Source organism: Trachurus trachurus, assembly GCF_905171665.1.
Source record: "Trachurus trachurus genome assembly, chromosome: 18".
NCBI lineage: Eukaryota > Metazoa > Chordata > Actinopteri > Carangiformes > Carangidae > Trachurus > Trachurus trachurus.
In genome coordinates this window covers 5,143,153-5,169,905 of record NC_139909.1, presented here as the reverse complement: position 1 = coordinate 5,169,905, position 26,753 = coordinate 5,143,153, and the positions used below count along the sequence as shown (strand labels likewise).

At 39.8% G+C, this 26,753-nt stretch overlaps 3 protein-coding genes across 3 annotated transcripts; 1 reads left to right on the top strand and 2 right to left on the bottom strand.

Moving 5' to 3' along the window:
- Positions 1-204: 204 nt before the first annotated feature.
- aimp1b (aminoacyl tRNA synthetase complex interacting multifunctional protein 1b) lies at positions 205-13,546 on the top strand. The gene is made up of 7 exons (XM_083992741.1): positions 205-413; positions 6,085-6,179; positions 6,393-6,506; positions 7,609-7,767; positions 8,534-8,733; positions 10,575-10,746; positions 12,919-13,546. The coding sequence occupies exons 1-7, from the start codon at positions 382-384 to the stop codon at positions 13,083-13,085; spliced, it is 939 nt and encodes a 312-aa protein (XP_083848867.1). The 5' UTR covers positions 205-381; the 3' UTR covers positions 13,086-13,546.
- A 910-nt stretch (positions 13,547-14,456) lies between these two features.
- LOC311001476 (GTPase IMAP family member GIMD1-like) lies at positions 14,457-17,728 on the bottom strand (the record flags this gene model as incomplete). Its single annotated transcript, XM_083992564.1, has 3 exons — positions 14,457-14,795; positions 15,898-16,190; positions 17,554-17,728. 3 exons carry the CDS (start codon positions 17,726-17,728, stop codon positions 14,457-14,459), a joined length of 807 nt encoding a protein of 268 aa, XP_083848690.1.
- Positions 17,729-22,951: 5,223 nt separating this feature from the next.
- Positions 22,952-25,963, bottom strand: LOC311002254 (dickkopf-related protein 2-like; the record flags this gene model as incomplete). The annotated part of the gene is made up of 4 exons (XM_083993551.1): positions 22,952-23,373; positions 24,114-24,248; positions 24,940-25,096; positions 25,814-25,963. The coding sequence occupies 4 exons, from the start codon at positions 25,961-25,963 to the stop codon at positions 22,952-22,954; spliced, it is 864 nt and encodes a 287-aa protein (XP_083849677.1).
- Positions 25,964-26,753: the final 790 nt, after the last annotated feature.

Here is a 26,753-nt window from a genome sequence, read left to right as displayed (position 1 = left end):
TGAAACTTTTTTATAACCAAATAGAAACTCCTCATTGTCCCTTTAAGTACAGTACTCAAGTAAATTTACTCCGTTACTTGTCCACCACTGAACTAAAACAACAGATTTACTTCATTATAATCAGTGAGTTTTGTCTTTCAGTCTTCTACTCATTGGCCTTTAACTGGGAGCTGTTTGACCTTTGACCCCGTGCAGCCTCCTGCGGCCTCATGCGGCGTAGTGGTGTTGACTGCAGCTGAAGACGGACGCAGACAGCTGACGGGGGAGTTCGTCCTCAGCCCGAGACCCTGACACTCTGAGACTCTGAGACTCTGAGTTTGTTTCTGTCTACGGACGACCGACTGACCGACCAACTGACCGACCGATAAACCTCCATCGGACATGGACAACATCGACAACCTCTTCCACCCAAGGTACGACTTTATCTCTTTGTTTTCTTCACTTTTTTTCCTTTTTTTTTTTTTTACAAACTCACCCCAATTTCTATTCATATGCATGTGCAAGTGAGAGGTGTGTGTCTCAGTTTTACATACTGATAATAATCTCTCTCTGCCACAGCCACAGTGATGTTGTTATCTCTTTATTTAAACCTCCTGTGCATCGTTTCTGGGTCCAAATCCCTCATTTGATTATTGAAACCAGTTGTTGAGACAGAAAAACTGAACTTTTACAGCATCAAAATGACACAAACATGTACAAAACAATAATATTTTACAATACTGACACTTGAAATGGTGATTTAAATATAGTCGTTGTCTTCTTTTTGTTGTTATTCATATTAAAAATGAGTGTGTAGTGTGTTTTACAGTATTTATGGAGACTGTTATAAGTGTGTACTGTACTTCTGGGCTTTGTGCGGACTCGAGTGTTGTGTTGTTGTGTTTTTATGGGATGTTTTAGGTTTAGGGTTTAGGGGTTATGTCGTATTCAGGTTCAGGTCGGGGTTAGGCGAACAGAGGTGACTGTTAGAGAGTTCGAGGCTCGAAAAAACACACATTGTGACTGTCAAGTACGACAAGGACGGATCTCCTCAAATGTAGTGTAATCGAGGACCTGTGTGTGTGTGTGTGTGTGTGTGTGTGTGTGTGTGTGTGTGTGTGTGTGTGTGTTATACCAATTTGTGATATTTATAGCACAAGGTCTGAGTGCAGCTGTCGCATCCCCTCCTACGTCCAGCAGCTGCTGCTCACGTGTGTGTTTGTGTGTGTGTGTTTGTACTCGTCTTAATCACATTACGAGGACATTTTGTTATATTTTACGCCGCATCGTTGATGTAAAAACACAATTTGAGTTTGATGTCTGATCATTTTAATGAAGTTATATTAAATTAAATCACATTTTTTGGCGACGTAGTGAAGAATATTTCTACATTTTCTTTGTTGAAATCCAGACAAAGTGTCCTCTTAATTAAAGGGATAGTTCAACATTTTGGCAAATTGGCCCATTGCCAAAATAATCGCTATAGTCATAGCAGTAGGTTCGTTACCTTTAATTGTCGGTGCAAGCTATTTTTAGAACGGCGGAGCAGAGCCGTGAGCTGCTCAGAGCTACGCTACGGAGGCTCATTATGGGATTTCTTGGTTTCAAACTCATCAAATACACAATCCAACAACTCCACAACGCTCTGGTGGACAAGTTGTGACCTGCACATTCACCACGCTATGAGATAATAACACAACGTTACCAGACAGAGTTGTTTTAGAGGGAAATTCATGTAAAACCACTGATGAGCGTTGCCTTCAGGGACAGTTTTTCATCAAGCAGTCTCTGTATTTCCCTCTAAAACAACTCTGTGTGGTAACGTTGTGTTATTATCTCATAGCGTGGTGAATGTGCAGGTCACAACTTGTCCACCAGAGCGTTGTGGAGTTGTTGGATTGTGTATTTGATGAGTTTGATGAGGGAAACCAACAAAGAAATCCCATAATGAGCCTCCGTAGCGTAGCTCTGAGCAGCTCACCGCTCTGCTCCACCGTTCTAAAAATAGCTTGCACCGACAATTAAAGGTAACGAACCTACTGCTATGACTATAGGGATTATGGCAATGGGCCAATTTGCCAAAATGTTGAACTATCCCTTTAAGAGGACACTTTGTCTGGGTTTCAACAAAGAAAATGTAGAAATATTCTTCACTACGTCACCAAAAAATGTGATTTAATTTAATATAACTTCATTAAATGATCATTAAACCAAATTCTTTTTTTACATCAACAATGTGGCGTAAAATATACAAACTATCCCTTTAAGATATTCTCATATAAATAAGAAAATAAATGCATAAACTGAAATAGGTGATGCAGAATAAAACAAACGTGTGATATTGAATTAAAGAAAAAGTTTTGTTTCTGTTAGATTTTGCAGTTTAGACTAGTTTGAGTCGCTGACAGCTGATTGGTCGAGGGTGTTTGTTTATGTAAATCTCAACCAGACTTACAGCTACGGGCTGCGTCAGTAGCTCTCTGTTTATCATTATGCAAATATCCTGGTTTCAATAAGCCTCTGAATGTGTGTGTATGAGTGTGTATGAGTGTGTGTGTGTGAGTGTGTGTATGTACCAGTCCTTTGATGGTATTATAAGCTTTTCCTTTATCACAGATAACATCTATTGAAACTTCAGTGACAGCTCTTTCTATGCTTTCATGTCTCAATCTCAGTTTTAGTGAAATTCTCCTTTCCCCTTCATGTGGCTTCTCGGCCGTAATCTCCTGCGGTTTTTGATGTAGAAGAACGATCGAGAAAATATAAAACAAAAGCAATGACATAATGTCAAACAGCACGTTTTCATAAGGCCCCATGTAATATATTATTATCATTATCCACGCGGTGCGTTAACATCTGGGTCTGAGTCGAGCTGTTTCATTTGCAGAAACCTGCATTTAAATAAAGATATTTAATTACACTCATTTAATTGAATAATGAAAACCTCATTTTGTTTTTGTTTAAACTTTATTAGTTTAAATCATGAAAGATTGTCCTCCTGAAATGTAGAATGGAAGTATAAAGTTGTAGAAAATAATAAGTATAGTGTCATTTAATGTTTATAGAACGGAGGTTGTAAGATCACACATCCAATGCAAATATTGATTTGATATATTTCTGTTGATATTTTGTTTGTAGCTAAATTGTTAAAGGGATAGTTCAACATTTTGGCAGATTGGCCCATTGCCATAATCCCTGTAGTCATAGCAGTAGGTTCGTTACCTTTAATTGTCGGTGCAAGCTGTTTTTAGAACGGCGGAGCAGAGCCGTGAGCTGCTCAGAGCTACGCTACGGAGGCTCATTATGGGATTTCTTTGTTGGTTTCCCTCATCAAACTCATCAAATACACAATCCAACAACTCCACAACGCTCTGGTGGACAAGTTGTGACCTGCACATTCACCACGCTATGAGATAATAACACAACGTTACCACACAGAGTTGTTTTAGAGGGAAATTCATGCGTTTTGGAGTTGTTGGATTGTGTATTTGATGAGTTTGATGAGGGGAAACCAAGAAAACCCATTAGCATTATTGTTTTAGAGGGAAATTCATGCAAAACCCGCTGATGCGCGTTGCCTTCAGGGACAGTTTTTCATCAAGCAGTCTCTGCATTTCCCTCTAAAACAACTCTGTCTGGTAACGTTGTGTTATTATCTCATAGTGTGGTGAATGTGCAGGTCACAACTTGTCCACCAGAGCGTTGTGGAGTTGTTGGATTGTGTATTTGATGAGTTTGATGAGGGGAAACCAACAAAGAAATCCCATAATGAGCCTCCGTAGCGTAGCTCTGAGCAGCTCACGGCTCTGCTCCGCCGTTCTAAAAATAGCTTGCACTGACAATTAAAGGTAACGAACCTACTGCTATGACTATAGGGATTATGGCAATGGGCCAATTTGCCAAAATGTTGAACTATCCCTTTTAAAATCCAACATCACCTAATCTTGACATATAAAACATGCAAATTTCTCTTGTTGTATCCCAATATTAATTCGTCTAATCATTTATAAGCTCCATGTAGGTCATCGTCATCATCATATCGTCATCATCGACCAATAGGAATCAAGGAATAATCTTCTACTGCTACTGAATAAACTGTTAAAGTGTTCAGAGTGGGCTTGTCCACAGCTAAACAAACCAACCAATCAGGTGTTTGGTCTAATCCAGCTGTCAATCAAGTGGATTAGACCAAACACCAAACAGGTCAAACTTTTTTGAAGTGGATCAACTAAGACGCTCGTCGTGTTACAAACTTCCGCTCAATTAATTCTGACATTTTGTCATCGTCTCTTCCTCTGTGTGTGTGTGTGTGTGTGTGTGTGTGTGTGTGTGTGTGTGTGTGTGTGTGTGTGTGTGTGTGTGTGTGTCACCTCTGGCGATGGCATATCCATTCACACAGCCTTTCCTCTAAGATAGCATCTATATAAACGTTTTATTAGTGTGTTTGTGACATCATCGCTGCCTGTGTGGTTTGCATATAACTGTCACACAGTCTGTCGATGTTTAAGCCCCGCCCACTCTGACTCTGACCGTCATTGGTCACGGTCGGTTGGTGTGTATCTATCTGTGGAGAGACGTCAACTGATAATGACACCTTGGCGGAAGACTTCTGACTGTTGTTGTTTTGGGATGGAGGGTTAATTAACCCTCTATGGTCCCATGTTGCCCTCAGGCAACATACCACTTTTTGGCCTCTCACATCTCCACAATTCATCCCATTTAATGCTGTAATACTTAAAGGAGCATTATCGCAAATACAGCAGTAATAGCATAAAATAAGCTGAAATATGCAAAAGATGGGTCGGGGGGAGCCATAACTAAATTTACAAAAAAAATCGCCAACAGTATAGTGTCCGTGGGGCAAATGCAGCATTTGTCTTTGTTATGATCCAAGCCGGCCCGGCGCTTGCTGCGTTAAAATGCACTCGGAACTCGCAAATCAGACCTCCGAACCGGACAAATATGCAACAGTAAGTAATGTAGCAGTGTTAGGCTGCTCACAGTCACTGAATCGCTGGTAGAACACTTTGTCTCCACGTCCCTGTGTCTTTCTTCAGCTGTCCTCTCAGCGTTATTAAGGAGGAGGAAGTTGCAGTTGCTGTTGTTGTCGTTGTTGTGGTTGTGCGCGACGTAGAGCTGCCGCTTCCACTAGCGAGTTTTCTTTTTCCCGCGATTGCACGTTCATTCAGCCTGGTGAGGGAGGAGGAGGAGGAGGGGGGAGGAGGGAGGAGGGGGGGCGGGGGCGGGACTAAACGAGGCTGCTCTCTCTCTCTCTCTGACAGCTGCCCACTTGTTTATATCTGATAAGCTCCGCCTGGCTCCATCTAGTGGCTGAATTAAGAATTTGGATTTGCGATAATGCTCCTTTAAAAAAATTATGGAATCAATATTGCATTACGAGACTATGGTAGTGTGTGTTTAGGTGTAAATATAATGTTCAAAAACATATAATTCATCATAATTTAGTTTTTTATCCTTAGTAAATGTGATTTTGGATGCAGTAAAGTAAACATCAGGCTATTATGATGATGATGAGGAAGATGAGAATGAGAATGAGGATGAGGATGAGGCCAGTGGAGGGGAAAGTCTACAGAGACTGCTGTTTCTAATACAGTATATGATGAACCGTAATGGTACAATGTTGCCTACAGGCAAAAAATCCCCCAAACTTCCAAAAATAAATAATTTTTAAAATTAAACAAGTATATGTTTTAAGCTTGTTTGTAGCGGAAGCTCCCAGTGTTGCTCTGCCGGAATCTGGGTGTAAATCAAATCGCGCGAGATTTGGACGGACCAGGAAGAGCAACACTGGGAGCTTCCGCTACAAACAAGCTTAAAATATAGACTTATTTAATTTTTTTCGGAACAATTTCTCATGTCGGGGCTTCAATACGAGAGGGACATTACATACGAGCAGCATGGAGGTATTTGGATGTTTTTTGGTGTGTCTTTTTGGAGGAAGTAAAGTGAGCTCCGTTTGCTACCGTCATATGGACGCTGTAACTCCGAGAAGGCACGGAGGACTCTGCAATTTGAATTAATGAACTATCCCTTTAAATTCAGTTTAGTTTCTGACTGATCCCTGAGTCTCCGTGTGTTTTACAGCCTGGAATCAGCCATCATGAAGCTGGACCCAGAGGACGGAGAGCAGATCATGGACTACTTCAAAACTCACGCGCTGCTGAGCCGAGAGAAAGCACGTAAGAGGAAATACACTGTACAGCTGGGGTGGCAGAGGGTCGATGTGCTGCCCCCTAGTGGACAACACTGAAGCATTCAGACATTCAGACAGGAGAGCTGATTGAATGGTCATTGATTCATTCACTGTTTTACTGTAAAGCCAGAAAAACCTCTAATAATGAGACTTTACAATGTGTGTGTGTGTGTGTGTGTGTGTGTGTGTGTGTGTTCAGTCCTGCAGTCGTCGGTGAGGGAGCAGAAGAAGCTGCTGGTGGAAAACGCCAAACTGAAGAAAGACATCGAACAGCTGAGAAATCAGCTGCAGGACAAACAGAGAAGACGCACTGGTAAAATAACAACCAAAAACAAAACAAAAAAAGCACAATTAAACATTTAAAGCAGAAGTAAGGTGAATATTTGTGTTAATATAAGTCTTACATAGCTGTATCTTCCGACAGCAATCACTTGTATAGAGTGTTTGGTCTGAAACACGGGTCTGTCAGTCACTCTGCTCTGCTGTAAGCTGAGGAGAAAACTTTCCTTGTATCCTACAACCTTTATCCAATGAGGAGAGAGAGAACGGCATAAAGGGGCGGTCCTCTCTGTGTGTGCAGCCAAGGGATGCGCGTGAATATGGTGACGTAGGGACGAGGGCGGGGACTGTTAACTCCATCGGCTGACAAGAAGTTAGCCAAAACCACCGGATCGCTTACTTCTGCTTTAACATTTAAATTAATAGAGTTTGTGAGACTTGATTGAGACTTTCGCAAAATGCCATCGTTCTGCATCGAGGTCGTGACTTTCTACTGTAAATATTTCCACATTTGCACCTTCACAAAATGTACTTTGCATGAACGTTCATACACTTTTTTAAATTGTTGTAAAAATGACTGTCTGATGGTCCTTGATGAAATGTTTTCTTTAAACAATTGTACATTTCCATAATGTTTTAATTTGCCCCAAAATACTTTTATACTTTCTAAAATGTCCTTGCTTCAAGAAAACTTCTCACTTTTCACTGAATGTCCTCACTTTGCAAAAATGTTATTTTGTGTGTTTACTATGTCTGAAAAATATAGCTGGTTCCCACAAGTACACACACACACACACACACACACACACACACACACACACACACACACACACACACACACACACACACACACACACACACACACACACACACCCACACCCATAGACGACTGTAAATGATTTGGTTTCCCTCTGAGCTGGTTCAGTTTTGACTGTGGTCACATTTAAATAACAGTACAGTGGATTTCTTCTTAAATTCAATAAGAACTTTATTTATTAAGTCCCAAAAAAAAACTTCTTTATGAGTTTCGTCCCAAAGATAAAACGACAACGCAGCCACAAACGTTTAGAATACATTCTTGCATGTAATTTCTGTCAACTCACCATCAGTTCCCTCTCCCTCTCTCTCTCTCTCAGCGAAGGCCTTGTTCTCCTCGGCTCCGCCCCCTCAGAGTCTTGGCTCCGCCCCCACGACACCGGCCAATCAACCGGCTGAAGCACTAGCTGCTGTTGCTCCTCCGTCCCCTCACGACCGGAGAGAGAGGCAGAGCAGGAGGAGGAGAGGAGAGAGGAAAGGTGAGAAGGAAGGAAGGAAGGAAAAAATGAAAGGGATAGTTCAACATTTTGGCCCAAATTGGCCCATTGCCATAACCCCTATAGTCATAGCAGTAGGTTCGTTACCTTTAATTGTCAGTGCAAGCTATTTTTAGAACGGCGGAGCAGAGCGGTGAGCTGCTCAGAGCTACACTACGGAGGCTCATTATGGGATTTCTTGGTTTCCCTCATCAAACTCATCAAATACACAATCCAACAACTCCACAACACAACGCTCTGGTGGACAAGTTGTGACCTGCACATTCACCACGCTATGAGATAATAACACAACGTTACCACACAGAGTTGTTTTAGAGGGAAATTCATGCAAAACCGCTGATGCGCGTTGCCTTCAGGGACAGTTTTTCATCAACAGTCTCTGTATTTCCCTCTAAAACAACTCTGTGTGGTAACGTTGTGTTATTATCTCATAGCGTGGTGAATGTGCAGGTCACAACTTGTCCACCAGAGCGTTGTGGAGTTGTTGGATTGTGTATTTGATGAGTTCGATGAGGGAAACCAAGAAATCCCATAATGAGCCTCCGTAGCGTAGCTCTGAGCAGCTCACGGCTCTGCTCCGCCGTTCTAAAAATAGCTTGCACCGACAATTAAAGGTAACGAACCTACTGCTATGACTATAGGGATTATTATGGCAATGGGCCAATTTGCCAAAAATGTTGAACTATCCCTTTAACAATGAAGGAAAAGAAGAAGTGAAACATACTCTTTCTCTGTCTCTTCGTCCCAGTTCGTCCCGTGTCGGACCCGAACCCTCTGGGCGTGGAGCCTCGTCTCGACGTGTCCCGTCTGGACCTCAGGGTCGGACGGGTCCGGAGCGTCCGGCGCCACCCGCTGGCCGAGACCATGTCCGTCCAGGAAGTGGACGTGGGAGAAAACGCTCCACGGACGGTCGTCAGCAAGCTGGGAGCCAAAACCAACCTGGAGGAGGTGATTAATAACTTTCTCTTAGAATTATTACAACTTCACTCTGAAAATATGGAAATATACAATTTTAACTTATATGACATTTTTTTGAAATTACAAAAAAATCTTAAAAAATGACAAATTTTATTCTAAAAGCAATATTATCACTTTTTTCTTCAACAAAATTCATACATTTTTATAATTATTACAAAAACTCAACACAAAATGTCAATCTATCAATCTTTCTTATAATTCAATGAAACTTTTTTTTTGCTCTTTAGATTTTACAGCCTTAAAGCAGATATCAGTGGAATGTTTTTGTTAATATAAGTCCTAAATAGTCCTATTTTCCGTCAGCAATCACTTACATGAAGTATTTCAGCCTAAACACGAGTCTCTCCGTCACTCTGCTCTGCTGTAACCCGAGGAGAAAATTTTCCTTGTGGGATACAAGTGTTATCCAATGAGGAGAGAGAACGGCATGAAGGGCTGTGTGTGCAGCCAAGGGATGCGCGTGAATGTGGTGACGTAGCACGAGGACCAATTGATGCCTGACAAGGGCGGGGGCTGCTAACTCATGGTGCGTTCAAAGAAACTCGTACTTTGTGTTTTTCCTTCCTGTGAAGTCATACCAGTTCGATCTGGTACGAGTTCACGGGTCGGAAGTTACGAGTGGCCGTTATAGGGAACTTTCACAGACAACAGGATGGTAAAAACACGAGCTACGGGTTAGCTTGAACGCTACCAAGTCGTAGTTGTGACTTGAAGCTGTAACTTACGGTTTCAAAAGCCTGCCTTGAACGCAGCATTAGCCGAAACGGCCGTGAAGCTGATATCTGCTTTAAATTCTAACATTTCATGACTTTTTAAACTACTGTTTATTAAAACTTGTGTTGACTTTTTTCCCCAAAATATTTTGACGTCATATTCCAAATCAACCTTTTTTGCCATCTAATAAGATTTAAATAGGAGGACAGACATCAAAATATCATAATTTTATTCTATAACTTTTTCATGAAATATTCTCAGTCCTCAATTCATTCATTTTTTCCAATTCTTTGTTTTTCTTTATCCATATCTGCATTAATTTCCTCTTCCTCTGTCCTTCCCTACAACAATTTTAACAATCTATCAATCTATCTAGATTTAACAACCTTATTCTTACATATTCTGGCTTTTTAAACTACTATTTTTAAAACCTATTTCAACTTTATCCCACAAATATTTAGATTTTTAATTCAAAAACAATCTCTTTTGTCAGCTAATATGATTTTACTATACAAAATATAACAGATGTCCTTGTCACAATTTTATTCTACAACTTTTTGACAAAGTATTCTCCATCCTCATTTCCGTTATTTTTTCCAATTCTTTCTTTTTCTTTATCCCTGTCTGCATGAATTTTCTCCTTCCTCTGTCCGTCTCTACTGCACTGCAAAAACTCAAAATCTTTCCAAGAACATTTGTCTTATTTCTTGTCAAAATGTCTAATTTCTTGTCAAAACTAAACTCTTTTCACTTAAAATAAGACTCATCACCTAAAAATGAACTTGTTTTTAGACACTTTTTACTTCTTTCAAGCATATTTTCACTTGAAATAAGTAGAAAAATCTGCCAGTGGAAGCAAGTTTTTTTTGTACTTGTAATAAGAAAGAAAAACTTGCTCCACAATCAGATTTTTCTACTTATTTCAAGTGAAAATATGCTTGAAAGAAGTAAAACGTGTCTATAAACAAGCTACCTTTTAATGTGATGAGTCATATTTTAAGTATAATGAGATCTGTTTTGACTAGAAATAAGACAAATATTCTTGGTAAGATTTTGAGTTTTTGCAGTGTGTATAAATGATATTCCTCTCTCTGCAGCTCCAGGGCGCTCTGGTTGTGCTGCTGTGCAACGTGAAGGCCTGTAAGATGAAGGGCGTGGCCTCTCAGGCTCGACTGCTCTGCTGCGCCGCCTCTGACGACCAGGTGGAGCTACTGGCCGTTCCCACGGGCGCCGCACCCGGGGACAGAGTCACCTTCCTCAACTACCCCGGTAACCACAATCACAAGGATGAAACAGTAGTAGTGAGATGAAAAACAACTTACAACACATTTTATTTTATTTTATTTTATTTTTTATTTTTACTATCTGTATGTGATGTTACGGAAGCCGAGAACGGCCACGTCCATAATATTTTTTTTATTATCGTTTTCTCGTGATAACGACTTATTATTTCGTTATCTCGAGATAACAAAGTCCGTTTTCTCGTGATAACGACTTATTATTTCGTTATCTCGAGATAACAAAGTCCGTTTTCTCGTGATAACGAATTAATTTATTTCGTTATCTCGAGATAACAAAGACCGTTTTCTCGTGATAACGAAATAATCATAGAATGTGTCGTTGACATGGTTGCCTAGCAACATGTTTCCCCGGTGCAATCGCTTCTGCTTACGGGGAAGTAGCAGCTGGTTAGCCGCTGTATGTTCGTAGCAGGAGGCTACTAAAGCGAGTCTGTTGGAAACACTACACATCTACAGATCTAACGTAACAGAAGAGATGTTTTCGTGGGATAATTGCTCAGAACCATGTGTAGAACTCAAATCAGTGAGCTGATTAATGTGATCACATCATCCTGACTTCAGCCTTCAAGAGCTGCCACTAACGTTAGTCTGCTCTGAGGAGCTGTCAACAATGAAGTACCGCTAAGTTACACTTTAACGTTAGTTTGTTTACTGAGCTGGGTTTATTTAAGGGGCTACAGGTTAGCATAAACACATGAGAGTTGACTTAACTTACGTTATGACAGCTTCAGCTAAGGTAATGTTAGCTAGTTGCTGCTCAGATAAAGCTCATGAACACTGCTGTCTTGCCAAATTAACATTAGCCTACATGTCGGTGGTCGCAGGCAACAGGTGTCTGATGGTTCGAGATAAGGTTGTGATTTCTGACAGCAGCAGACAGTAGCTAACGTTAGCTTAGCTGAAACAGGATAGATGGGACCACCGGCCGGTAGCCCCTTAAATAAACCCAGCACAGTGACGTTATTCAAACTAACGTTAAGTGTAACTTACTGGTAAGTTATTGTTGACAGCTGGTGTGGACAATAACCACACCAGTGAGTAGAGTAGACTGAAGCAGAGCGATAGATAGATGTTATATCTATCGCTCTGGACTGAAGTTAACTGCCCCGAGCTGAACAGTAGCCTCCTGTTGCTAGGCAACCATGTCAACGACACATTCTATGATTATTTCGTTATCACGAGAAAACGGTCTTTGTTATCTCGAGATAACGAAATAAATTAATTCGTTATCACGAGAAAACGGACTTTGTTATCTCGAGATAACGAAATAATAAGTCGTTATCACGAGAAAACGGTAATAAAAAAGATGTATACGGACCTGGCCGTTCTCGGCTTCCGTATGATGTGACCGCTGTTGAATTTGTTTTGTCTCATGTAAGCCTTGCTGGCAAGCGTTTGTGTTCTGATTGTTCTGTCTATAAGTGAGACCAAAGATGAATTTCCTGCCTTTGCGGGACAATAAAGTTTTTCTAATTCTAATTCTAATTAAAGGGATAGTTAACCCAAAATTGAAATTCCACTCATTATCTCCTCCCCCTCATGTGGACTAATAAGGGCTGGGAGAAGTTTCAGAGTCCTCCGTGGCTTCTCTGAGTTACAGGGGGTCTCGGCGTAGCAGTGCATGTCCATATGACGGTTGCAAATGGATACCAACTGTCTTCGTAACAAAAAGACACACCAAAAAACATCCAAATACCTCCATGCTGCTCGTATGTAATGTCCGTCTTGTGTTGAAGCCCCGAAATGCGAAATTGTGCCGAAAAAAATTAAATAAGTCTATTTTTCAAGCTTGTTTTGTAGCGGAAGCTTCTCAAAGCTCCTCTTCCCAGTTCGTCAAATTTGGACGAACTGGGAAGAGGACAGACCCTGGTTCATCCAAATTTGACTTATTTAATTTTTTTCGGGACAATTTCGCATTTCGGGGCTTCAATACAAGACGGACATTACATACGAGCAGCATGGAGGTATTTGGATGTTTTTTGGTGTGTCTTTTTGTTACGAAGACAGTTGGTATCCATTTGCAACCGTCATATGGACCTGCACTGCTACGCCGAGACCCCTTGTAACTCAGAGGAGGTAAATTTGAATTTTGGGTGAACTATCCCTTTAAAGGATGTTTCTTGTGTGTGTTTGTGCCCAGGTGAGCCGGACAGGGAGCTGCAGGCCAAGCAGAGGGTCTGGGAGCTGCTTCAGCCCGACCTGCAGGTGGACTGCAAGGGCGTGGCCAACTACAAGGGCTGTGGGTTCGAGGTGAAGGGGAAGGGGCTGTGCCGAGCCCCCTCCCTCACCAGCTGCAGCATCAGATAATACATCACATAACCAGTGCACAGTAGTAGAGTGTGCTTTTATTGTGAAAAGGAAAAGGTCTGATCTGCTCTGCTCACTCAGCCGGTGTAACAAACTGCTGCTGGCGAACAAAAGAAGGAAACTTTTCTTTGCGTCAGTTTTGTTTTATTGATTAAAAACACTTGAAACCACAATAATCTGTTTCTTTTTTCTTGTTTACATAAGAATTTGGTGATTACAACAACAACAAAAAAAACAATGTAACAGAACCTTTGAACTGTCATCAATAACAAATAACTCATGTTTTGAGAACCAACACTGACGCCATCTTGACATGTAACACTCCAGTTGTTGGGGAAACCAAACATCTGCTGAACGTCACAGTGTCAATAAGCTAATGTCGGGTTTTGACGTCAACTTGGTTTTCATTTCCAACCACAATACTGAACAACACTGAAAACATTAAAATCATGTCCTGTCTTTAAAGGGATACGCCAACATTTTGGCAAATTGGCCCATTGCCATAGTCCCTATAGTCATAGCAGTAGGTTCGTTACCTTTAATTGTCGGTGCAAGCTGTTTTTAGAACGGCGGAGCAGAGCCGTGAGCTGCTCAGAGCTACGCTACGGAGGCTCATTATGGGATTTCTTGGTTTCCCTCATCAAACTCATCAAATACACAATCCAACAGGGGTACCTGCCCCATGTTTTTTTTTTTTTTTTTTAATATTGTACTTGTACTTACAGTATGGTTTCCTTTTCTCAACCTGCTTGTTTCTATTGTAGCATAGGCGGACTGGCAATGGAAATTAGCTTGGTAGGTAGAATTGGGTACATTTACATTTTATTTTAAAATATGTATCAATGTACATTGTCCCTCTTCATCAAATAAAATGAAATGAATTGAACAACTCCACAACGCTCTGGTGGACAAGTTGTGACCTGCACATTCACCACGCTATGAGATAATAACACAACGTTACCACACAGAGTTGTTTTAGAGGGAAATTCAGAGACTGCTTGATGAAAAACTGTCCCTGAAGGCAACGCGCATCAGCGGTTTTGCATGAATTTCCCTCTAAAACAACTCTGTGTGGTAACGTTGTGTTATTATCTCATAGCGTGGTGAATGTGCAGCTCACAACTTGTCCACCAGAGCGTTGTGGAGTTGTTGGATTGTGTATTTGATGAGTTTGATGAGGGAAACCAAGAAATCCCATAATGAGCCTCCGTAGCGTAGCTCTGAGCAGCTCGCGGCTCTGCTCCACCGTTCTAAAAATAGCTTGCACCGACAATTAAAGGTAACGAACCTACTGCTATGACTATAGGGATTATGACAATGGGCCAATTTGCCAAAATGTTGAACTATCCCTTTAAGGTCTGGGTTAATAAGTCAGAGTGAGGCCTCTGTGTGGACCTTCAGAGCTCTGTGATGGTTCCTGGCCGAGAGGTCGAGCAGTCGGTCTCTCAGCGGTCGTCCGGTGATCGACGGCCAATCGCAGCTGCTGTTGTCCAAGCACAAGACTCCGCCCACCACCGTACTGGAGAGAGCTCCCGGCCAATCAGCAGCCTCCGTTTGGTAACCAGGTGGATTAAGACCCACCTTCTTCAGGTGGTCGGCATGCGTGAGGACGATGAGGGCGTGATGACGCCAGTCTGGACCGAAAATACTCTGAACACCAAGACACAAACATATTAACACAAAGTTTTGATGCTTGTACTTGAGTAACTTCTTTTTTTAGTAAATTTATACTTATTGATATATTTCTAGTACAAATAAAGAAAATATTTTAAATTTTCTACTGGAGTGAAGTTTCATTTACAGATGGTAAAGAAGTAAACACATCTGTATTTCATAGATAATTCATGATGGAACATTTAGCCCCTCGTGGATCTGAATAAAAATCTGTTATCATAGATTGATCAATATTTAATGACACTCTACTCTTAATATTTCCTTCTTGATGTTATAACGATATCCACATGAAATAAAAAAAATAAGCAAGGAAAGAAACACAGAGTTTTCCATTTTTTTCACTTGCTAATCAATTAATTTTAAAATTTTCATGAAGTTTATTGATACTTTTGTGGTGTATCTTAATTACTGTGGTTATTTTTGATGACCTACAGTTTTCAGGTATTCCCCCTCACCTCTGAATAATTCATGTTTGTGTGTGTGTGTGTGTGTGTGTGTGTGTGTGTGTGTGTGTGTGTGTGTGTGTGTGTGTGTGTGTGTGTGTGTGTGTTTATAAAAGTTAATATGAAGCACTTATGTTATGGTTTTTCTCATTCATTTCACTTCAGTTCTCAACTGAGAGAGGCATTTTTCCAAAAATTTAGTTCAAATCTCTGAGCAAGTAGTTTGATGTTAACTACAAATCAGAATTTCTCATCCATTTAAGATGTATTACATGTGTGCAAAAGAGTAAAGTTAAAAAATCAAGCCTTTTGTTGTGTTTTTTGTTTTAAAAAAAAAGAAAGAAAGAAAAATGAATCAAACTTCCACAGAATCTTTATTACTGTGGGATGTTTTTTGTTGTTTTTGATTTTGATTTTCACAAGGATGTAATTTTTGCAATTTTTACAAAACAATCATAATCATAATTTTTGACCATCATGGTGGTCAAAAATTAAATGACCAATTTTGACCAATTTTGTTCAAACAATAACAATTTTGGTGGCACTGCACAATGAACTGACACAGTTTATTGATACTTTTATAGTGCATCTTAAATAGGCTACTGTGGTTATTTTAATAACCTACAGTTTTCAGGTATTCCCCCTCACCTCTGAATAATTCATGTTTGTGTGTGTGTGTATGTGTTTATGTGCACCTCCGCACACCGCTCCACGTAGGCGGTATCTTTCGGCACGTCGGCCCTCACCACGAGCACCACCACGTGCACGCCCCCAGGGCAGAGCTCGTGCACGCCCTCGGGGCAGAGCGCGTGCACGCTCTGTGGGCCCTCAGGAAGCAGCAGCGGCGGCGTGTCAATCACTCTCAGCAGCAGGTCTGACTCTGCCCCCTGTCGTCTGAAATACCCCGGGAAAGTTCGTCTCAGGACCTTGAACTCCGTCGTCACGGACACGCCGGGAACGCAGGTACCCGTCTGGAATTCATGTCCACCTGCCGAATGTCCAACGTTTGTGTTAAAAACCAAGAACTACTCAGAGAAGCAGCTAATAGCTAACAGGCTAGCATGTCGGTAGTCCCACATTTTATTTACCTTGTTAAATTTACTCTCCGTGTTGTTATCAGTAGCTACTTTACATGATTTAATTCAATAAGTTTAGTTTTAAACTTGTTTACAGAAGAGTATGGCTAACGGTCTAGCAAGTCGGTAGGCTAACATACTAGCGCTAGTCACTCACGTTTTCTTCGTAGGCCTACTTTGTTAAATTTACTCTCCATCTTGTTATCAGTGATTTAATTCAATAAGTTTAGTTTTAAACTTGTTTACATGGCTACTCAGAAGAGTATTTAACAGCTAATGGTCTAGCAAGTCGGTAGGCTAACATATTAGCGCTAGTCACTCACATTTTCTTCGTACTTTGTTAAATTTACTCTTCATCTTGTTATCAGTACTTTATGTGATTTAATTAAATAAGTTTAGTTTTAAACTTGTTTACATGGCTAGCGGCTAACGGTCTAGGAAGTCGGTGCTACCGCTAGTCACTCACATTTTCTTCATACTTTGTTAAATTTACTCTCCATCTTGTTATTACTGTGGCTACAAGATTTAATTCAACAAGTTTAGTTTTAAACTTGTTTACATGGCTACTCAGAAGAGTATTTAACAGCTAATAGTCTAGCAAGTCGGTAGGCTAACATACTAGCGCTAGTCACTCACATTTTCTTCGTACTTTGTTAAATTTACTCTGCCTCTTGTCATCAGTAGGCTACTGTAGCTACATGATTTAATTCAACAAGTTTAGTTTTAAACTTGTTTACATGGCTAACGGCTAACGGTCTAGCAAGTTGGTATACTAGCACTAGTCACATTTTCTTCGTACTTTGTTAAATTTACTCTCCATCTTGTTATCAGTAGCTACTTTACATGATGATGATTTACTCTGCCTCTTGTTATCAGTAGCTACATGATTTAATTCAACAAGTTTAGTTTTAAACTTGTTTACATGGCTACTCAGAAGAGTAATTAACAGCTAACGGTCTAGCAAGTTGGTAGGCTAACGTACTAGCGCTAGTCACTCACATTTTCTTCGTACTTTGTTAAATTTACTCTGCATCTTGTTATCAGTAGATACATGATGTAATTCAATAAGTTTAAATTTAAACTTGTTTGGCTACTCAGAAGAGTATTTAACGGCTAACGGTCTAGCAAGTGGGTAGGCTAACGTACTAGCGCTAGTCACTCACATTTTCTTCGTACTTTGCTAAATTTACTCTCCATCTTGTTATCGGTACTTTACGCGATTTAATTCAATAAGTTAAGTTCAGTTTTAAAGACAGTCAAGAGATTTCTACCCACCAATCAGAGCATTCCCCACAGAGCTCCTCCCACTTTGCCTGTCACCGAGCAACAGCACATTCAATGCCAGCACATTCCGCTTTCCGCCGCCGCCGCCGTCCTGTTGGCGACTCCACCCACTGAGGATATTAGCAAGACTGTTGCCATGGCGCCTGTGTTCGCTTTCAGGATCCATCTAAGGAGGCAGGATTTTAAAAATTCAAGCTTTGATTAGATATTCGCTATTTTATAATCTGTGTTTTTATATTGTTGTTTTATAATGTTGTTAAGTTAAAATTGGCAGAGTTCAATAATGCAGAGCTTTCTTTTCCTTTCATGTCATTTTCTATTGGAGAAGTTGGCACTTAATGATAAAACATAACCGCTGATGATTCACCTGCTATAAAAAAGGTTAAAAATCAACTCTGTAATCAATTTACACTATTCAAAATGCAAGACTTACCAGCTTTACTTTACCTGAGGAGACGAGCGGAGATACTTCCTGGTCTAATTTATGGGCTGTTGTACATGTGTGTGTGTATATTGGAGGTTACTGGTTAAAGTATAACCAGTCCTCCCCCATCTGTCCGTCGCTCTGTAACTTTATTAGGCTGTAAAAGTGACGAACATCCCTGCAGATTACATTTAAAGGGACATTTCAAGCCTCAGTGTCAATGTGTAGCAGCAGTTTGTCAATAAAGTTAGACAGAACTGCCCATGCCTGAAAAAGAAACACCATCATCTGCTCAAAATTCATCGTTAAACAGATAAAAGTTAATATGAAGCACTTGTGTTATGGTTTTTTCTCATTCATTTAACTTCAATTGCATTTTTCCAAAAATTTAGTTCAAATCTCTGAATAAGTACTTTATGTTAACTACAAATCAAAATGTATCATCCATTTAAGATTTGCTACATGTGTGCAAAAGAGTAAAGTACAAAAATCAAGGTTTTTCGTTGTGTTTTTTGTAAAAAAAAAAAAATCATAATCATAATTTTTGACCATCCTGGTGAAAAACCATCTTTACATTATGACCAATTTTGTTCAAAAAATAACAATTTTGGTGGCACTGGACAATGAACTGACACAAGAACTAATACATTTTTTTTTTGGCGACGTTTGACCTTTTTCAAACCTACAATAATTTGTTTTTAATCATGTATGAAACTCTTGTTATAACTACACTTAACCGTTTAGAGAAAATTTTGATAAATTGGCCGATACAATTAAGAAAAACTGTGACGTCCTCATAGTCCTCGTAGTGCGTTACAGTAAAGTCCTCATTTGCCTGCTTCACCACACACATGCTGTCATTTCAGCATGTCCCACGTTTGATGGTAAACACACACATTTGAATACAGTGAAGTAATGTAACATTAACCAGAAGGCCTCAACGTCAGATGACTAATCGGTGACTCAGGGCAGAAAGTATGCGCTGATGTACTTCACCTTTGTAATCCTATTATCATTGGAAACAACAAGGAAGACGGTGAGTGTGAAATAAAGCTGTGACATCAAGGAAACCGGGAAACACAGATGGCAAAGTGACGATAATGCAGATAAGTGTGTGTCACTGACCTATACTGAACGAGCACTAATAGGGAAGCTGGGAAACACACTGCACAGAAGCATGGAAAAAAAAGTAGTGTGTGTGTGTGTGTGTGTGTGTGTGTGTGTGTGTGTGTGTGTGTGTGTGTGTGTGTGTGTGTGTGTGTGTGTGTGTGTGTGTGTTATCTTCATAACAACCATAGCCAAACTAACTAACTAAGGACAGTGATGCCCAACAGCTATCAACCACAAAAAGGAAACACATACGCATTCTCTCTTGTTTTCAGTGAGACTCCAGAAGATCAAAATCTATTCTAGGAAGGTTTGGAGAAACAAAACAAAAACAAAAAAAAAGTTGCACACATTACTACAGTACATATTCATTTTATCCGCATGTCCTCATTATGATTCAAATGTATAAAATGCTAAATATAAATTCCATATTTCAGATCATCTGAGTTTTAAAGCTAACAACTATGTGCTTCACATGGTATGAATTTGTATTTTTCTATTCTAACATGTATTTTCTTGGGGTCGTCCTTCTCTGTATAGAATTGGGATGATACATCGAGATGTGAAAAACTGTCCCGTCCCTGGGTGGACTCGAACCACCAACCTTTCGGTTAACAGCCGAACGCGCTAACCGGTTGCGCCACAGAGACATGCCTGTAAGGTAACATGTAGGTATATCTGAGCCCCGTGTAAACAGGACACATTATCTACTCTGTAAATCATTAGCTACAGTAAAGAAAAGAAAAAAAAACCCACTACAAATGAGGATTAGCAAAGAGCTGCAGTGTTCAAACGCTGCATTTAACTGTGGAATAGCTGCTAGCAAAGACGAGACAAGGTCAGTGAAACTTGTTATTTGTCATCTGTTGATAGTTGAAGCTGAGTCATGGGGACGGGAGCAAAAGAAATGTGTTTTAAAAACCAAAGATTGTAGGGATTGTTAAGGATGTAACAATAGTGTTGAATGAAAAACACTGGAATGATGTATTGGAAAAATAACACAAAAGTGAGCTGGGTTTTTAAAGTAGGCTAATGCTAGCACATCAATAGCTTGTAGCGACATAATGAACAGGATTTAGTTGTTTTGGTTTTTTTTTATATAAATTGTAAACCATCGAAACAACATGGACATTAGTTATCTAATGATATCCTGTTTGGCTTTAGAAATTATGCTGAGTCACTGCTAGCAAAGTAAATTTAGCCCGTTAGCAAGCCTGCTAATTAGCCGTTTGTAAGTTGTTTGTAAATCTGCTCTAATGTTTGTAAATTGCATTAGAGCAGATTAAAAAAAAATATTATTAAACCTCTATTTCTTGCACTTTATGTAATTTTCTACATAAAAACAACATAAAAAAAAAAATTTGAAATTCCTCGTAGGTTTTGCCACAATGAGGAAAGTTACGAGTTTCCCATTAGCCAATTGTAGCGGGAAGGTTTAAAAGGTAAGAGAACGTATAACTCAGCTAATTAAAAGTAAATCAGAGCTGACAGAATTGAAAGTTAATTGTAAGACAAGACCATGTTTTTTTAAATAGTTTTTCCTTGACAAGATGAAGACAGAACTCATCTGTTGCACGCCTGACAGATATTTAGATCTGCAAACAGTTAAATATCTGAGGCTGAGCTTTAACTCTGTGGTCATAAATAACTTTTTTATCTGCTCAGATGGGATCACTTCCCCGTGGGGACGTCTTTTCCTCTTTGTTAATCTTATCAACAGTTTTCATCAGCTACTGAGAAAAACACTTACCGCCAGGTTTTAGACACATGTGGGCCGAACAGATGGAGACCTTTTTATTTTTTTTATTTCCCTCTGATGTTAAATGTTAGTTCTAGTCTTGTTTTCTTTAATAAAAGTGGAAAATGTTGGACAATCCTGCCAGCGTATTTCAACCATGTTCAGCTCAGTTAAAATATTCTAACATTTTAATTAAAAAAAAGAAAAACTAATTGAAATCGACCACACTGTGCATGGATTACAGTTTCATTATGGAGTCTTTTACTTTTACTTTTGGTAGTTTAAGAACATTAAGTTACTTTTGCATCAACTATTATATTACACATTAGTAAAGAATCTGACACAAAATACTTAAGTTTGTCCCAAAAACCAATAACACAGACATGTTGGAAATGAACAATCCTTTTAATCACAAACACTTCTTGATTGATTTTTACAGACCGTCTAACATTATAGATGTTTACATCTGAAAAGTAGTGGAAATAACACCCCCAAATAAACTAAACCGGGCAGAGTGACAACATAAACAGACAAATAATTACACCAACCAACATCCATCCAAAATATACAGGAACAACTCATAGAAAAATAACTCTCACAATCACAACAGTGCAAACCTCAAAGCAAATACGTCACACCTTTAGGGAGTGAATATGGTTTCTGTTGCTCTTTCTCACCGTCGTCTTCCTCCAATATCAGAGAACAGAGAATAAATAAGAATCACAACTTCAACCTCAACATTTTTTTGGATTGAAAACTGAATATAAAATTCACCACATGTGGAATAAACGGCTAAATTTGTGACTTTGTGAATTTCTTAGCTAACTCAAACACCATCAGCTTGTATCAGTACAATCCAGCATCTTTGAGAGAATAGTGAGTTATTAATACACTGCAAAAACTCAAAATCTTTCCAAGAATATTTGTCTTATTTCTTGTCAAAATGTCTAATTTCTAGTCAAACTAATCTCTTTCCACTTTAAATAAGACTCATCACCTAAAAATGAATTTGTTTTTAGATCATTTTCACTTGTTTCAAACAAATTTTCACTTGAAATAAGTAGAAAAGTCAAGTTTTTTGTGCTTGTAATAAGGAAGAAAAACTTGCTCCACTATCAGATTTTACTTCTTATTTCAAATGAAAAAGTCAAAGTCAAAAGTGTCTAAAAACAAGCTACTTTTTATGTATAACTATGTATGTATATGTATAAATATACATATTTTAGGTATAATGAGATTTGTTTTGACTAGAAATGAGACAAATATTCTTGGTGAGATTTAGAGTTTTTGCAGTGTAGTTTTTTTTTTTTTTTTTTTTTTTTACCATTTTCTAGTCATTTCTGGCTTTTTCAAAACTACCAGCACATGAAACGATCCTCAAAGCCCGCTGCTTCCTGTCCCGACGATGCAAATGGGGTCAAACTGGATTTTTTTTTTTAAATAAAAAAAGTGGTTTCAGTTCGTCTATACACCGAGAGGAAAGAATCACAACTTTAACCTCAACATTTTTTGGGGGATTTTACTAATTCTGTCAACGAAATGTAGAAAAATATCAGTACAATCCAGCATCTTTGACAGTATAATGAGTTATTAATAGACCGGTAGTGAAAGCACGTCATTTTCTATAGTTGTGAGAATAAAAACACCTTTAATTTTTTCCATTTTCTAGTCATTTCTGCAGTGTGTTTTGTTTGAAACGATCCCCAAAGCCCGCTGCTTCCTGTCCCGACGATGCAAATGGGGTCAAACTGGATTTTTTTCATTATAAAAAAGTGGTTTCAGTTCGTCTAGACACCGAGAGGAAACCAGATCTGAACCACAAAGAGTTTGTGTTGTGTGAATGCCGACTGACAGGAAGCGAATTAGCATGGAGACACTGGGACAGTTTTGAGGAGGAGGGGGGGTGGGGGTGTAAACAGGTATGGTTATTCACCCCTCCCATCCGCCATTTTCTCTCAGTCTTGCTCTCGTTGTCTTCTTCGGTCTCTGCCTCTCGCTCCCTCTGGTTTTGGGGTTCGGTCATGAGCAGAGAGAGAAGAGAGAGGAACGAACGCCTCCCCTCCGTCCGTCCATCTTTCCTTCTGTCTTTCTTTCCTTCTGTCCGTCCGTTCGGCCTTCCATCAGTTTTTCTGACACACGTGAAGTCTCGTTTTCGCCACCGCCGATAACGACGACGACGAGGATGAGGACTTTGCCGTCGATGAAGACAGCAAAGACGTGTGAGGGGAAGAGTGGCGAGATGAAGAGGAAGAGGATGCAAACTTGGACTTCGCTGCAGCTGCTAAGAGTGACGCGGACGCCGACAAAGATGATGAAGGTGTCGAGGGTTTGGCGTTGGGGTCTCGCAGCGTCCGGCAGCTGAGTGCGTCGCCACACGGGCAGCGCTGGAACAGCTCCAGGCCGTGGTTGCCCTTGCGGCGGTGGCGCGTGCAGACCTGCCCCTCCTGCAGCACCGGCTTGCAGATGCGAGTCCAGAAGTGGCGAGCGCAGCACAGGCCGTCCGAGCAGTCGGCCGAGCGCAGGCAAGGATCACCGACCTGACCTGGAGAGACCAAGAGAGATGGACAGAATAAGCGTTAACAACGACCAATTAGGTAAAAAGCATTAAAGGGATAGTAGTTAGCTCACTGCAAAAACTAAAAATCTTTCCAAGAATATTTGTCTTGTTTCTTGTCAAAATGTCTCATTTCTAGTCAAAACTAATTTCTTTCCACTTTGAATAAGACTCAGAGTCATCACCTAAAAGTTAACTTGTTTTTAGATCATTTTCACTTGTTTCAAACTAATTTTCACTTGAAATACGTAGAAAAATCTGCCAGTGAAAGCAAGTTTTTTGTGCTTGTAATAAGAAAGAAAAACTTGCTCCACTATCAGATTTTTCTACTTATTTCAAATGAAAATAGACTTGAAAGAAGTAAAAAGTGTCTAAAAACAAGCTACTTTTTAATGTGATGAGTCTTATTTTAGGTAGAATGAGATTAGTTTTGACTAGAAATGACATTTTGACTAGAAATAAGACAAATATTCTTGGTAAGATATTTGACTTTTTGCAGTGCAATGCCAGCCCATAATAGCCCTGCCCAGAGATTTACAACATACAGTGAAAATAGGCCGTTTCTTTGGGTCTGGCGTTGCTAACGGGAGGAGTGCAGAGAGTCTTCTACTGCAATTAAAGTACTTAGGGGCTATTTGTAGATCATACAACCCCACTTTAAAAAAAATGATAACTATCCCTTTAAAACGAAAAACACGAAACTGACATTTCTGAAGCAATAAACTCACCTCTAACAGTCGCCCCTTTAGCGTCCGCTCTGTCTCTCTTCCTCCATCCTTTCTTTTTTGACAGCGGACTCATCTCTCCGTCCGAGTCTGGGATCCTCTGAGACACAAAACTGTCGACGTCGGGAACACAGATATCTGAGGGCAAAGGAGAGGAAATAGTTAAAGATGGGGGTCAATGGTTAATGTCAAACACAACTGTATTGAATTTGATTCGATTCAATGTCATGAATGGTAAAAACACTAAATCCATGAGGTGATGACATATCTACACTGCAAAAACTCAAAATCTTACCAAGAATATTTGTCTTATTTTTAGTCAAAATCTCATTCTACTTAAAAAAAGACTCATCACATAAAAAGTAAATTGTTTTTAACACTTTTTACTTCTTTCAATCATATTTTCCACTTGAAATAAGTAGAAGAATCTGACAGTGGAGCAAGTTTTTCTTTCTTATTACAAGCACAAAAAACTTGCTTTCACTGGCAGATTTTTCTACTTATTTCAAATGAAAATTTGTTTGAAACAAGTGAAGATTATCTAAAAAACAAGTTAATTTTTACGTGATGAGTCTTATTTTAAGTAGAAAGAGATTAGTTTTGACTAGAAATTTGACATTTTTACAAGAAATAAGACAAATATTATTGGAAAGATTTTGAATTTTTGCAGTGTATATTCATGGTATCTATGTGTCTATGATACTTAGATAGTTAAATATTCTAACTTGAGTTGCTTTCAGGTCAGATTTATGAAAATATATGAAAATTTGTAGGAAAATGTCAAGATCTAAGACGAACATCTATGAAATAAATTAAATATTAATCTTACTGTTGCTGCAGCGGTTGCCCGGGCAACACATGCCGTTTCTGTGGCAACGCCTCTTCCTCTTGCGGCAGGTCTGGCAGCGGGAGTGGGCGGGGCCTTTGGAGGGGGCGTGGCAGTAGCTGCCCTCGCTGCACTCCAGGTCGCTCATGCACTGGTACAGCTGCAGAGAAAGAGAGAGATTTTACATTTATTTACATTTTCTACTTTTAATTTGCAACATTTTAACTTTATTTTTTATTTTTTTAAATGAACTGAATCAGAAACATACAAAATCAGAATATTGGTCTCATATTTTATATCTTGATTCGGTCTTAATCTGGATTTAATGTCACACAATCTTACATTGTTAAACTTAATTTGTTACTTTAATAGCTCCAAAATAAGACACGCACGCTGTAAAAACTCAAAATCTTTCCAAGAATATTTGTCTTATTTCTTGTCAAAATGTCTCAATTTTAGTCAAAACTAATCTCTTTCCACTTAAAATAAGACTCATCACCTAATAATTAATTTGTTTTTAGACAGTTTTCACTTTCAATTGAAATAAGTAGAAAGTAAGTTTTTTGTGCTTGTAATAAGAAAGAAAAACTTGCTCCACTATTAGATTTTTTTTTTTTTTTACTTATTTCAAGTGAAAATATGCTTGAAAAATGTCTAAAAACAAGCTACTTTTTAATGTGATGAGTCTTATTTTTACTATAATAAGATTTGTTTTGACTAGAAATTATATTTTGACTAGAAATAAGACAAATGATCTTGGTAAGATTTTGAGTTTTTGCAGTGTAAAAAACGTTTAACTGTGCAGTATTGATCTTCCATACATTGCACTGTAATAACCTGTGTATCAGATATAAGTGATCTGGTTCTTGTTACGTACCGTCAGGTCCAGACTCGGCTCCCACGTGCTGCGGTTCACCGGCAGCGCGTGTCCTTCCCTCAGTATCACCGTCCTGATGGAGTTGAGCCGGACTCGCGCCTCGGCGCCGCGCGGACACCACAGCAGCACGAGCCCGAGACTCATCATCATCATCATCATCATCGTCACCGACTGACGGCTCATGGCTGCAGCGGGGAGAGAAAAACACTCATTAGATATAGAAACATCACACACTTTTGACTTGATGTGTCACATTTTTAATTTAACTCTAAGTTTCTGTTGATGTGATTTATAATAATAATAAAATAAAATTAAAGCCGCAAGCGGCTATGACGGGCCCTCGTTCCACGCCACTCGGCGTCTCGCTCCCACGACCCCCCGGTCCCCGCCACCCCCGGGGCGCTCTTCGAAACCCCCGCGCGCCACCGGACGTCGGCAGCCAGTAGAGGGTCGTTCCCTCATCAAACACGTGAAATTTCGAGAAAATCGGACAATGTACGATGGATTTACGGCAAGTTTACAGTTCGTCCACCAGGGGGCAGTAACGAGATGTGGGTAGTTGCGTTCAGGGTCGTGACCTCATCACACATGTGAAGTTTCAAGCAAATCGGACAATGTCGATGTAAAATATGGCATTTCCTGTGTCCACAAGGGGGCGAGTTGAGCGAGCTTGCGTACGATCAAATGGAGGTGTAGAGGGCGGGTGTCTGATCACGTACATAAATTTTGAAGCAGTTCGGATGAAGTACGTGGGAGATAGAGCAGCCCGTGTATGCATGGCGAGGCATCAGAAATGGCGGCGGCCACAGTGGCCACGCCCTTTGACCTACCGACCTGCAGAGCACAAGCTGTAATCAGGGCGGTCTGAGGATGATGTGTAGCGAATATGAAGCCGATCGGGCAAAACCCCTAGGAGGAGTTCGTTTCTGATGGACCGCAA